Genomic DNA, 14,850 nt, shown 5'->3' on the forward strand with positions numbered 1-14,850 from the left:
CAAGTTTCAGTCAGGAATAAAACATCCAGGTGCAGGGTGAGAAAAAGATCGTTTAGGATGAAGGTTTTATTCACCAGCGATCTTGTGTTTAACAATGCCATCCGGCTCTTAGTCACCTCGTCCCTGACAGAGGCGCGTCTCAACTTGCTTAGGTGCCTGTGTTGAGCACGAGTCCCAGAGGTCCCAATCCAGGTCCGAAGTGGCGAGCACAACACCGTAAAGGTCGGATACAATTGAAGTCCAACAGGGCAAATCCGGCGATGGCTGAGCAGTTTGAAGGATGGCCGGCGGTGGGAGGTGAATGGAAATTGCAGAAAGTCTGGGATGGGAGAGGAGTTAGCCGCAGCATGTACCTTAAGTAAGGCTTTAAGGCGAACCCGAAGTCCACTCCGCTTGCCACGCTTCCTGGAGCGCCTCTTAAATAGGGAAGGTGGAGGCAGGCAGAAAGTTCTTGTAGACGGGCAGGTACGCAGCAGCGTAGCGTCTCCTAAGTCCCAATGTAGCTCCAGTTCGTGGAAGAGAGGTGGCCGGAGATTTAGCAAAGTTAGACGATCATATGTGATTAAAGCATTGTTCTCAGAGAAGCATGAAGCCAAGACAAGAATAAAAAGCACACAAATGTCTACATAAAAAGTGTGAAAACAGAGACGAGGGTAAGAAGAGGTAGGACGGCCTGCCGAGCACACTGGCGCCATCTTAGTACAGTACAGTACAAATATGGGCTGTATGTGGCCTCAATGTAAAATTAGTTTGACATCCTTGCTCTATGTCATTACTCCAGTCGGAATGGTGGCATCAGGGAGGCGCAACCCATCCCATTGTGACACAGCATCAATCGTAATTTAAATTTCTCTTAAAAAGTGGAAAAGCTGGCAATTCCTTAGCCCGTGGTGACAACAGAGACCTCCACCTCACAAAATGTAGGGGAAGAGGCTCTCCAAAGCTCACACTACTAAGCAGCTGCTGCTTTTCCCCGATTGTGTGAACATTGGACGTCATTATGGATCAGTGTCTCCATTTTACCACAGCTGCAATGCAGGCGCCAAAAAAAACAACAACAAAAACAACATCATGCCAACCATTAAACATGATACTGGTAGTGTGATGATCGAGGGCTGCTCAGGACCTCAACGTATTGCTGTGACTGTTGGAACTTTACAGGCCATCAGTTTGTTTCCTGAAACTCAAGTGCACTTGAATTATGCAGCAGGACAGAGAATTCTGCAAAGAAAAATGGAAAGAATTCCATCCATGTGAAAGACTCATTACCAGTTATTGCAAAAACCTTGATTGCACTTCTTGCTGCAAAGTGTGGCACAACTAAATATGAGGTCTAGTCAGCTTGAAAATGTTTCACCTCTCATCTAAGAGGCTCCAAATCTAGAACCAAAAGGTGGAGAGGCCCAGGTATTTAAACCCTAGTGAGGGTTTTCCCTTAGGTTGTTGAAACACTGTGAATCATGTGTGTCATCACATGAGCCAAGGTGTAAAAAAGGAGTGGGTTATTAAACCAGAGGTATCAGGTGAGGCAAGATGTGAGTTGGGGTTGTAGTGCCTGGGAAGGAATTTCAAGACTGCATTGTAGGTGGCTGACAGTTGGTGTTATAATCCACCCCTACATTCAATGATTGTCATTCACAGTGGACATAGATGGCCTTATTTACTTCCCTCTCAAACAATCTGCCTTCTTGGTCCAAAATATAAACATTGTCATCTAGTTTGAATTACCTGGGACTCTCCACTGTTTGGTTTTAGAACTGAAGAAGCCTGTTGGATGAGAGGTGAAACGTCTTCAAAACATTTAATGGAGTCCAGTGTCTTCCTTCCAAACTTATTTGACTACCATGACCTGTGTCGATCTCCAGCAACGCCCACAAAAATCCTTACACGGGAAGTTGATTTCAGAGCTCTGATTTAAAAGCAAACAAACAAAAAACTCCTACTACCTGATCGTATGAGTCTTAGCCAGAAGATAATGCAGGGCCCTGGAGCTGAAGTCTGCGAAGGGACTCATCCAGTACTGAGTACCTCGAAATCGTCCCAGTGTGTTCCTTACTAACCCAGATATGAAGAAACCTGAGTAGGTTGTGGACTTCTTGGGAGCCACTTCGCAACAGGAACTGGTTCTCAATTCCCATCCCTACTCAGTGACCTCACCCCCGCCCCCCTCCCCCGCCCCAGTGATGGATGAGTTGTCCTCCTTGTCCCCAGATTCAATTGGACTCCTTTTTCAGTCTGACGGCTCCTTTCACCTCCAATGTCCACCAGCTAGTTTGAGGGTTATCACCGCAACCATCAGGCACCAACCACCTGGTGGGGATCAGTTGACAGCTTATCCCCTCTCTTCACCTAAGTGTCCAGAACATGCGGCCGCAGATCTGGTCATGCAATTGCAAAATCCATCAGCAACCTGCTGTCTAGGCTGTCCTGGTGCCACATGCACTCATGGACATTCTCATGTTCAAACATGGAATTCATTATGGACAAACTGTGGTTTGCACAGAAGTCCAATAACAGAACACTGCTTTTAAGAATAATTACCCCCACCAAGGTTGTTTTTGGCAGCATGTCATTATTCTACTTTTAAAATCAATAATTCGAAAAGATTTGAATTCTGGTAAAACTTTGTAGGAGCTTAGAATGGAAAATCATTAACCGTTCAATAAAGTTTGGTTTCTAAGGTCAATTTATTGCCGTATATCTTAGAAACGGATTCATACAAGCTTGGTGTGCATTGTCAACATATAGTAAGAACCTCGGATACAGGAGGAACAATGCGGTTTTCGTCCTGGTCGTGGAACACTGGAGCAGCTCTCTATCCTCTCGAGGATACTCGAGGGTGCATGGGAGTTTGCCCAACCAGTCTACATGTGATTTGTGGACTTGTAGAAGGAACTCGACCGTGTCCCTCGGAGTATCCTGTGGGCGGTGCTCCGGGAGTATGGGGTGTCTGGCTACGGACCATTCAGTCCTTATACGACTGTCGCAAGAGCTTGGTCAGCATAGCCGGCAATAAGTCGGACTTGTTCCTGGTGGGTGATGGGCTCCACCAGGGATGCCCTTTGTCACCGATTCTGTTCATAGTTTTTATGGGCAGACCCAGGCCACGCTGGAGAGATTATATCTCTCGGCTGGCCTGGGAACGCCTTGGTGTTCCCCCGGATAAGCTGGAGGAGGTGGCTGGGGAGAGGGAGGTCTGGGCTTCTCTGCTTGGGCTGCTGCCCCCATGACCCGGCCCTGGATAAGCGGAAGAAAATGGATGGATGGATGGATAGTAAGAAGCATATAAAGATTATAAATATCCTGTCACTTTTGACCTCTGACCTATTCTTCAAGGTCAGATGAAAACAAGTGATAATAATGCTATATAGAGCTATTTAAAACTGTTTCTTACTGTCCTTGTTTGTATTGACCGCGTATAGGCATATAGGTAATCATATATGGAGATTCTAAATATCAATACTTTGTGACTTTTTCCTGTCACTCTAGCCCAGTACTGGCTAATTTCAGATACTGATTCTGAATTTCAGATACCAATTTTTATTCTGACCTTAACAGAAACATGTTTCTTTCACTTTGTCTTACTCACATACCCTCAGTCACAACTTTGTGTCTCTTTTTCAATCCTGTCTCAAGTCCCGATGCCTCAGTTTTCTATTAAAGTTGCAGTGATTCTCCACTGAAACATTTCTTGCTAGCTTTTTATAACGTTCATGTGATGTATTTGTGATGTAAATATGTGACACTATTTCCTTTCCCTATAACCAAAAGCCTTAGCAATCCATCTGCCATTCTCTACACCCCCTGAAAAAGTTGAGATTCAAGCTTTTCGTTCTCTTCTCTGCTCTGGCTTTGTGCTACAAGGTGAATGGAAACTCGCTAGCTACACTCCTTCACTCATCAGTATGTTGGCTTACTCGTTCACATCATCTCTTTACACTTTGTGACTTTGTCAAAAGGAAACACAGTGGTGTGAAAAAATGCCCCCTTTATGATTTCCTTTTTTGTATGTTTGTCACACTTAAAAGTTTCAGATCAAACTACATTAAATGTTAGACAAAGATAACACAAGTAAACAAAAATGCAGTTTCTAAATGAAGGTGTTAATTATTAAGGGGAAAAATATCCAAACCTGCTGGTTGGGCCACCCATAGCAGCAACAATCAAGCATCAAGCATTTTGGTCGCCTCATCTTTGTAGAATTGTTGTAATTCAGCCAAATTGGAGGGTTTTCGAGCTTGAAGCATCTTTTTAAGGTTGCCACAGCATGTCAGTCGGATTCAGGTTAGGACTTTGACTAAGCCACTCCAAAGTCTTCATTTTGTTTTTCTTAAGCCATTCGGAGGTGGACTCGCTGGTGTGTTTTGGATCATTGTCCTGCTGCAGAACCCAAGTGTGCTTTAGCTTGAGGTCACGAACAGATGGCCATACATTCTCCTTTAAGATGTTTTGGTAGACAGCAGATTGCATGCTTCCATTTACCACAGCCAGTCTTCCACGTCCTGAGGCAGCAAACCAGCCCCAGACCATCACACTACCGCCACCATATTTTACTGTTGGCATGGTTTTAGTTTTTTGAAATGCTGTGTTACTTTTACTCCAGATGTAATTGGACATACACCTTCCAGAAAGTTCAACTTTTGCCTCGTCCGTCCACAGAGTATTTTCCCAAAAGTCTTGGGGATCATCATGATGTTTTCTGGCAAGACTGAGATGAGTGTTTATGTTCCTTTTGCTCAGCAGTGGTTTTTGACATGTCGCCATTTTTGCCCTGCCTCTTTCTTATGGTGGAGTCATGAACACTGACCTTAACTGAGGCAAGTGAGGCCTGCAGTTCTTTGGATGTTGTTCTGGGGTCTTTTGTGACCTATTGGATAAGTCATCACTGCGCTTTTGGGGGAATTTTGGTCAGCCAGCCACTCTTGATTCTCCGCTGTTCCATGTTTTTGCCATTTGTGAATAATGGCGCTCCCTGAGGTTTGCTGGAGTCCCACAGCTTTAGAAGTGACTTTATAACCTTTTCCGGACTGAGAGATCTCAATGACCTTGTTTCTCATTTGTTCCTGATTTTCCTTTGATCGCGGCATGATGTCTGGCTTTTGAGGATCTTTTGGTCTACTCCACTTTGTCAGGTAGGTTCTATTTAAGTGATTTCTTGATTGAGAACAGGTGTGCAGTATTCATGCCTGGGTCTTGCTAGGAAATTGAACTCAGCTTTCCAAAAATGTGATACACCACAGTTAATTTATGTTATAACAGGGAAGGGCAATCACTTTTTCACACAGGACCAAGTAAGTTTGCATTTTTTCCCTCTACCATTAACACCTTCATTTAGAAACTCCATTTTTTGTTTGCTTGTTTTATCTTTGTCTAATATTTAAATTTGTTTGATAATCTGAAACATTTCAGTGTGACAAACATACAAAAAAATAGGAAATCAGGAAGGGGCAAACACTTTTCACACCACTGCATATTGATTCCCTTATTTGTGCACCCATCTCTCTATTCTTTAAGCCTTTTCTCTTTGTTCCTCATTTGTCTTGTTTCATATCCTTCAACCATCTGTCGTTGTTTTCCTTTTGGTATTCAATAATTTTTAAGACTTTTTTTTAAAATGATGAAGCTTAGAAATTCAACCAAACCAAATCAATTAAGCTGAGGCTGAGACTTTTCCATATGCAGTCATAGTAAAAAGAACATACAATTCTAAAGTTCTCAGCAGACCATAAAATCAAGTAAATGCAAACTCAGATGAACAATAAAACATGGCGTTTGACACCTTGTCATTCAGCTGTGTGCTAGTGCAACAGAGTATTGCTGCCCATCAGTGTGGGAAGGGTTATAAGGTTATTTCCATTAATTTGAAGTCAATGATTCTACAGTGAGAAAAACATTCACAAGTGGAAAACATTCAGGAAGCTTCCCAGTCTTACTAGTGCATGTCCTAGCACATTCACCCTAAGGTCAGAGACACTGCAAGAACAGATCCATATTTCAGACTTACAGGCCTCAGAAGGTTCATCACAAGACCTCTGAAACATTGTCCTTTGGACAGGGGATACCAAATTGCAGATTTTTGGCAAAACTAAATACCTTACCTCCCATCAAAATAACTAGTGACTTTCTCATTGCCCTGACTCTGACCACATCAGCATCCTCATCTTCCTGGACCTTTCTTCAGCCTTCGACACCATTTATCACACCATCCTTCTCTCGCCTCTAACCAGATAGCTTCTCAAACTTGCCCTCACTGGTACTGTACTTTCCTGGTTTCAGTCCTACCTCTTCAACAAAACACAGTTTGTCACCAATGGAGGCTCCAGTTCCACCTCTGCTCCATTTAACCAAGGTGAGCCTCAAGGTACTGTGCTTGGACCCTTTCACTTCTTCATCTTAATGCCCCACTTGGCCAGATCATCCGCCACCATGGTTTCTGGTTCCATTCCTATGTTGATGACATACAACTTTTTCTCAGTACCAAACCCTCCACCCAGCTCTACCCACAATCACTTGCCAGCTGTCTGCATGAAATAAAAAATGGATGTCATCTAACCAACTCAACCCAACAAACTGAATTCTTGGTTGTTGTCCCCAAAGCCCTACTCTGGGAGGTTGGCAATCTACATAGATGGTTTCTCATCTCACCATTCCCAGACATTTCTAATCTGGATATTGTTTTGTACTCCCACTTTAATTCCAGGCTCATATCAAGTCTGTAACCAAAGCAGGGCTTTTTTCACCTAATGAACCTAATGTCTCAGATTTAGCCATTATTAGCTGACTCTGTAGCAGAGACTCTAGAACTCACCCACCAGGCTTCCAAGAGACTAAGCTCTGGGAACACCCCCACCCTCATAAATCTCCACTGGCTTCCAGTAAAATCACACATTATTTACAAAATCCTTCTTCCTGCTTACAAATCCCTCGCTCACCTGTCTGGCCTGCTGCACCCATACATGCAGTCCTCTGTCATGGGACTGCTTTCTGTCCCTTGTACCAGTCTCCAAACCTTTGGGGACAGAACCTTCAGTGTGGCAGCCCCCCACCCTCTGGAACGCTCTCCCATCTGAGCTTTGCAAGGCCCCGTAACTGGAGTCTCCTAAGAAACTTCTTAAACTCACCTCTTCAACAAAGCCTTTTACTTCTAGCTTGTTTGTGTATTTAGTCTTAAACGTCCTTAGGTTTCTTCAAATGCACAATACAAATAGGGGAGTCACCTGGTCATCTTGGAGTCATGGAATCGACCATGAACTCCTTTTTTATACTATCTGTCCAACGGCTAGTCATGGCCAAAACAGAGTCACGCGTTAGGGTTGCTGTGCATAATTGTATGCAAATCTCAATGCACTGAAACAACGCTGCATAGAAGTGTGGGTCCAAATTTCTTCACAGCAGTGTAAGAGACTGATAACATCAGACAGAAACAATTCAAGAAATTGCTACTAAAGGTGTTTGGGTCCAAATGCTACTAAATCATGAGGTTTAGTAAGTTTTTCAGAAACTTTTTGTCAAATAATTTGACACAGTGAAATGTGTTGTGCTGTTCATCTGAGCTTTCATTTCAACACCTGCTGATAGAACGTGTACTTTCTTTTTACCGTGACAGTAACTGTGTCAGCCACAGTTTGTGCTGTCAGTTGGTGGTTTTCAGCTTTTGGGTATATCATAAAAAGCGGATTTTAAACAACATAAGAGACGCATGATGTCTAACAGAACATGATTAAGTTGCCAACCAACTGGCATGTCAGCAAGTCTTCATTTTACTTATGAACCTATTTGTCGACTGATGTTCAGTAAGTTTCTCATACCAGATCACTCACAGTCTGTAACTTCCTTCTATTGGGCTGTTCTTTATTTCATCTTCAAGGCAAAACTCCCTGTTTGCATTAAAGAGGACACAACATTTGGCTGGTGTAATGCAAGGCTCTCTTAGTTTTTCATTTTTAAACTACTCAACAAAAAACAATGGTGCACCTTCTTTCTCTCTGCTTTCCTTTGCAGTAACTATTATTTCACTTCCTTCAGTCATACAGTTTTCAAAATCTCTTGGCTCTGTGAACTAGGCTTCTCTCTCTAACAGTTAAACTTCTTCCTCTCATAAAGAGAAATGAGAACACGGTGATATGTTCCAAATAACAACCATAGAACCTATAAGTTTTAAACTTATCCATATTCTCTAACATATACAAAGTGTGCAAGGGTTATGAATCGAGCCACATAAGGTAACAAAGTTTCCTTGATAATGCCGCTAAGTGAGTCCTCATTGTTTCCTACATGTGTGACTAGTACTGACTACTTTAATTGAGCACCTCCCCTTTTGTAACCACATACAATGACCATATGCAAACTAAGTACTGTGGAAACTTTATTGTTGGATGATCAACACGTCACAATAAAAGTCATTCTCAATGTGGAACCACTTTGGAACATATCACTACGCCACCATTTCTCTTCATTTAAACCGCAAGCAGACAGTAAATAAGCTCGTTTCGTTACTTAACTTACTACAATACTGTATGCAATTTTATTTCATGTTATGTTAAGGATTAGGGAGGTCTCACTACTACAGCCTCACTTTCTAAATGTATACTTTCCCTCATTCAGTACTTTTTTGTTGGATGTAAAATTAAAGACTGCACAGTTTTTCTGTTAGCAGTGTGAAGCTTCATTTCTCTCAGCTTCTCTCTGTTTGTTTGTCTGTTTGTTCATCAGACGGCCCAGGAAGAGGTTCATTCTAAGGAGCAAAAGGTCAAACTCCTGACTGCCAGTGTGAATAGTTTCATTGCCAAAGCCCCGCCCACAGCCCATGATGCTTTGCACTCAGAGTTGGATGTACTGACAGCCAACTACCAGCGCCTGTGCAGCCGCCTTGATGGGAAATGTAAAACTCTAGAGGTACATTGCATTCTTTCTTTTCTTATTTGTTATCTCTGCAGTAATTTCAACCTTGGTGTGCACAGAAAACATTTATGTAAATTTTATGTAATGTTATGCACTTTTATGTAAAATAGTCATGTCCTTACAAGGGGCTTCAAGGCTGATGCTTGCATACATCATGCACAGCTCTAAAGGGGTGTTTTGCTGTAGATATGATTTTAGAGAGTGTATAATAGATATTATAGCTGAAATGAACCAAGTCAAGCCAATTTTCAGACTTTTTTCTGTTCCTTTTTTTTCATTTTATCATTTTACCATCAAATTCTAAGCCTCATTAAAAAGAAGTCTTATGTTCAATTGTAGTCTACACGCACTCATCGTGGGAATGAATGTTATGGTAATTTGGGAGCTTTTAATTATTTATTTGAATTGTTCTTTTTCAAGGGTGGAATGATTGTACTGTACGCATCTTTAATTACTTAAAAAATTGGATGCACAAGTTTGAATTTATGTTGCACACGGTCAAAATTGTAAAAACAGGCTCAAATATATACATGCAAGCAGTGCTAAAGCTTCTACAATGAAAAGGGCAGGCCTGTTAATTCCTTGTTTGATCGTGATTGAGTACAATCGGTAGTTTTTGTTTTAGAAAGCATTTTAGATACGCAGAACAATGAGAAAGTCCAAAGAAGTGTCTTTTATCGCTTTAATGTTCCATTGTTTCCTTTCTTTAAGCTCAAATCAGTTTGATGTTTGAATGCACAGGAAGTTACAGAAACATACAGATATTTGTGCAAAAATGTAGCCAGTAACAGTAAGTTGACAGAAAAATAAAAAGTACAGATATGTGAAAATTCTACTTAAGTACAGTAACAAAGTATTTGTACTACGTGTCTGTGTTTATCAAAATGAGGTACATTGGGGTTATCTGTAGGTATTAAAACCTGTATAAATAATAATAATTACACTTATTTTTATTTCATCTAATTCCTTCAAAGTCTTTACTAAATATATTATGAATCTAGACATATTCATATATTATTTAAACTGCAATTTGACAGCTTGACTGGATTGCTACCTAATTAAAAGGTAAATTACAAACTAATCAGTGCTTGATTTTGCTATTATGCTCCTGAGAAATAATTACATCTGTGTCTTGCAGTTTGCAATAATTCAGCTTTGACCGAAGCATTCTCTTGCTGCTCTCTCTTTTTCTGCCATTCTCCAGAGTCTTTCTTACCTCTAATTGTGAGTTCAGGGCACTTGTCTGTTTTGTGTTGCAGGAGGTGTGGGCGTGTTGGTGTGAATTGCTGTCCTACATCGAGCAGGAGAATGCCTTTCTGGACCAGTTGGAGGAGAAACTGGACAAGACAGAAAACTTGCCGGGAGGATCTGATGAGCTACAGAAGGTGCTGGATGTAAGTGTAATTCATGTGTAAAGCTGGTAAAGCACCAGGAGTGGCTCTGCAACGTTACATCAATAATGCAGTTTTGCTCCATTCTCTACACATTTAATCCACACTTGGAGAAGTCTTCACATGGTAACTGATATTGCTGTATGCTGTTCCTGTGTCTCACATCTTGCCCTCCTCTTGTGTGCTGTGCAGCCTAACGTGGAAAACGGTGACTGAATTGCTACTTGTGTTGTGGATTTCTACTGAAACTGACTCCAAGGGCTTTCACCCAATCACACACATTCCTACAGCACTGTTATCGATGCCTACGCGCTTTCTCTAATCATTCCAGTGTTTACTATCTCGCCCAAGGATCCTTCGATATGCAGGAACTGGGGATCGATCAGCTGATCTTCTGACTGGTAGTTTCTCTTATTTCTTTCTGTCTGTACATGCAGAGCATCGAGGTTCTTTTGCAGCACCCAGAAGACAACAGGAACCAGATCAGAGAACTTGCCCAGACCCTGATGGATGGAGGTGTTCTGGATGAGCTGATTCAGCAAAAGTTGGATGCTTTCAACACCCGATGGGATGAACTTATGGCGAGGGTAAGATATACAGCACGTGAACTATAATGTAAGCACACAGTGGAAAACCTGAAAGAACCGTTACTTTATTGTTTTAATAAGCAGTCTACTTTTTCATATTTGTTAATATGTTTTAGGCCAGAGAGCAGTTTGTGCTCATTTACCTGAATGTGTGTAGTTTATTACTTTGTCTGGACGTAACAGTGGGAAACTCAAATGAACTAGTCACTGAACTACTTAGCATGAACTTTCTAGTCACTGTCAGAACTCTGGCTGCAGCACAGGGAGCTTTTAGGACAACCTGATAATTCATTGGTCTGGGAGACATGAAACATGGGGGGATACACAGGGATGGCGGTAACTTAACTCTCACTGCTGAAGGACTGATGACAGAATCAGTTTCATGGCCTGAGGCATGCTTTTGGACCTCAGGGCAGTGCAGAAAGTCTTCCATGCCACAGATGAATTGTGGACCTCAGTCAGATACCATGAAACTGGAAAACTTGATCAATGAGTAACTTAGCGTTCTCAGAGGCTGTGGACAGTTGTGTGCTGACCTGGAGAGGATGGAAAGGATGACTGTTGTATTCTTGGAGGTTGGTAGGCTGGTAACAAAATCGAGTGCTATATGAGTCCAGGGTCTGCAGTATGTTCAGTTCAGTTCAGTTCATTTTTATTTCAAACATTTCAAACATGTGCCTTCACAATCATTACAAAATATCATTCCATTATTTGTTTGAAAAGGAGTAGGCTGAAGTATTTACTTATTTGTCCCTACCCCCTCAAGTTTTACCTCTCATTCATTTAATTTTTTTTTGTCTTAAATTAAACAAACAACATATGAAACATATGAAGTAAAACAAAACATAACATACATAAATCAAAACAAGAAATTAGCAAGCCCCACCACAGTATAGTTTCTTTCATATGAAAAATACAGAATGTGTATATTTGCAGATACACAAGTTATGGAAAAACAACAAAACAAAACAAAACAAAACAAAAAAACAAAAAAACAAAAAAGAACCGCAACACCATTACCAGCAACATTACCGTCCTGGGTTAACCCCGTTTTCTTCATTCTTATACTTATTTAAAATTAGGTTTTTATATTTTACTTTAAACTGTTTTATGTTTTGACTGTCTTTTATTTCTTCTGTTAGACTGTTCCATAATTTAACTCCTGCAATTGAGATTGACATAGTTCTTAAAGTTGTTCTAGCACTTTGTATTTTTAAATTCCATTTCCCTCTTAAGTTATACCCACCTTCTCTTTCTATGAACAATTTACAGATTTCTTTGGGAAGCAATTTATTTCTGACTTTATACATTATTTGCGCTGTTTTAAGCTTCACCAAGTCTTGGAATTTGATAGCTTGCATTTTGACAAAGAGTGCATTTGTATGGTCCCTGTACCCCACATTATTTATTAATCTAATGGCCCTTTTCTGTATTATAGTTATTGTTTGTGTGTTACTTTTGTATGTGTTTCCCCAGACCTCTACACAGTAGCTCATATATGGCAGTAGTAAAGCACAGTATAAAATGTGCAGTGCTTTCTGATCCAACATATGCTTTGCTTTTCCCAGGACGGCAATGCCCCGTGCCAATTTCCCCCGAACATAAGTAATGTGTGGCTTCCAACAGAGCTTGTGGTCAATGATCACCCCAAGAAATTTTATTTCATTTACTCTTTCTAAATATACATTGTCAACACATATTTCTACTTCGATGTTTTTCTTTTGGTTTCCAAACAACATAAATTTGGTTTTATCTAGATTCAATGATAATTTATTTATATCAAACCACTTCTTTAATATCGTTAATTCCTGTGTGATCATTTCCAAAACCTGTGGCAATTCCCCACCTGAACACAGTATATTTGTGTCATCTGCAAATATTACAAACTTTAAAATCTCCGATACTCTGCAGATATCATTTAAGTACATAATAAACATTTTTGGACCCAGTACTGAACCTTGAGGTACTCCACAAGCTATATCCATCAAATTAGATTTATATTCATTTATTTGTACATATTGTTGCCTATTCCCTACATAGCTTTTTAACCATTCCAAAACCACTCCCCTAAACCCGTACTTTTCCAGTTTTTTTAATAGAATTTCATGATTAACAGTATCAAACGCCTTCTTTAGATCTAAGAAAACTCCGAGCGCATACCTCTTATTATCCATACATTCCGTTATCTTTTCCATTAAATCTATCAGTGCCAAAGCTGTTGATCTGTTGTTTCTGAACCCATACTGACTATCTGTCATTAATTCATATTTTTCCACAAAACTGTCAAATCTTTTTATGAAGAGTTTTTCCAGTATCTTAGAGAACTGGGAGAGTATTGACACTGGTCTATAGTTTGTAAAATGATGTCTTTCACCGGTTTTGTAAATGGGAATAACTTTAGCAACTTTCATTTTTTGTGGAAAAACTCCTTTTTGAAACGACAAGTTGAATATATATTTTAATGGTTTTACGATACCATCAATAACTGTCTTTACCGTTACCATATCAATATCATTCCAGTCTGTACTGGTTTTGTTCTTAAGTCCTCTAACTATGTCATAAATCTCTTTCTCTTCCACTGCTCTTAAAAACATTGAGCTACTATTCCTTTCAATATTTTCACCAGTGTCCCTTTCTATTCCATCAACCTTTATTTCTTCTGCCAGTTTTGGCCCTATGTTTACGAAGAATTCATTAAAGCCATTTACTATCTCTTCCATGTTATTAATACTTCTTGTCCCTTCTATAAAGTACCCAGGGTAATCATTATTCCTTGATTCATTTTTGATTATTCTGTTTAATACATTCCATATATCTCTTGTGTTATCTTTATTGTGTTCTAACCTTTTAATGAAATACTCTCTTTTACAGGATCTCATTATATTAGTTAATTTATTTTTGTAAGTTTTATACTTCATTTCAGTTTCTATTGTTCTCTTTTTTATGAATTCTCGATATAGGGTATTCTTTTTTTTGCTGGCATTTTGTAGTCCTTTTGTCATCCATGGTCTTCCTGCATAGTTGTGTTTCCTATTGATTTCAATTACTGGGCAGTTTTTATCAAGTAATGTGTTAAATGTTCTTAAAAATCCTTCGTAAGCTTTATTAACTTCTGTTTGTTCATACACAATATTCCAATCTTGCTTTAAAAGTTCATTTCTAAGACAATTTAAGGTCTTCTCTGTTCTTATTCTTTTGTAAATAATCTTATGTCCATCGTTGTTCACTTTATAATGGCAATTATACGATGCAAAGACTGGTAAATGGTCACTTATATCATTGATTAACAGCCCACTTTTTATCTTTCCTTCTATTATATTTGTAAATATATTATCTAATAGAGTTGCACAATGAGATGTTATTCTGGTCGGTCTTGTTATCAGTGGAAATAAACCGATGCTGTACATGGAATCAATAAATTCTTCTGTACTCTTATTATGATTTGGATTCAATAAGTCAATATTAAAGTCCCCACAAATGAACATTCTTTTCTGATTTATATTTGTAAATAAGTCCTCCATATTATCCTTAAATATCTCAATCTTAGATCCTGGTGTTCTATATATACAACTGACAATTAGGTTTTTCCTTTTTTCTATACTTATTTCCACTGATAAACATTCCATCACTCCATCAATAACAGTCGTCATTCTTCCCATTCTTTTGTACTTTAGGTTTTTATCAATGTAAAGTGCCACCCCACCTCCTTTCTTGTTGATCCTGTCTACATGAAGGAATTCATATCCATTTATTTTAAAGTCTTCTTCTTTTCCAGGAGTTATCCAGGTCTCCGATATGGCTATCACATTGAATGGCTGTTCAAACTGTTATGTAGTCTTTGATGGATTGAAAGTTTGCATATAAGCTTCGACTATTAAAGTGAACCATTGTTATACCCTGTTCTACCTTGAATTCCTTTTTAAGTTGCTCATTTGTATAATAATTGCATTCATTTGTCTTATTGTTAAAGA

General features: G+C 39.6%; 1 protein-coding gene across 6 annotated transcripts in view; it reads left to right on the forward strand.

Annotated features, from left to right (window-relative positions):
• Nucleotides 1–14,850, forward strand: part of dmd (dystrophin) — a 300,586-nt gene that overhangs the window by 165,348 nt on the left and 120,388 nt on the right. For all 6 annotated transcript variants that reach the window (XM_076880080.1, XM_076880082.1, XM_076880079.1 and 3 more), the window contains 3 exons: nt 8,713–8,895; nt 10,161–10,295; nt 10,730–10,879. In XM_076880080.1, coding sequence (XP_076736195.1) covers nt 8,713–8,895; nt 10,161–10,295; nt 10,730–10,879 — 468 coding nt within the window. The remainder of the gene's footprint in view (nt 1–8,712; nt 8,896–10,160; nt 10,296–10,729; nt 10,880–14,850) is intronic.

Source organism: Maylandia zebra, linkage group LG23, assembly GCF_041146795.1.
Source record: "Maylandia zebra isolate NMK-2024a linkage group LG23, Mzebra_GT3a, whole genome shotgun sequence".
NCBI classification, from domain to species: domain Eukaryota; kingdom Metazoa; phylum Chordata; class Actinopteri; order Cichliformes; family Cichlidae; genus Maylandia; species Maylandia zebra.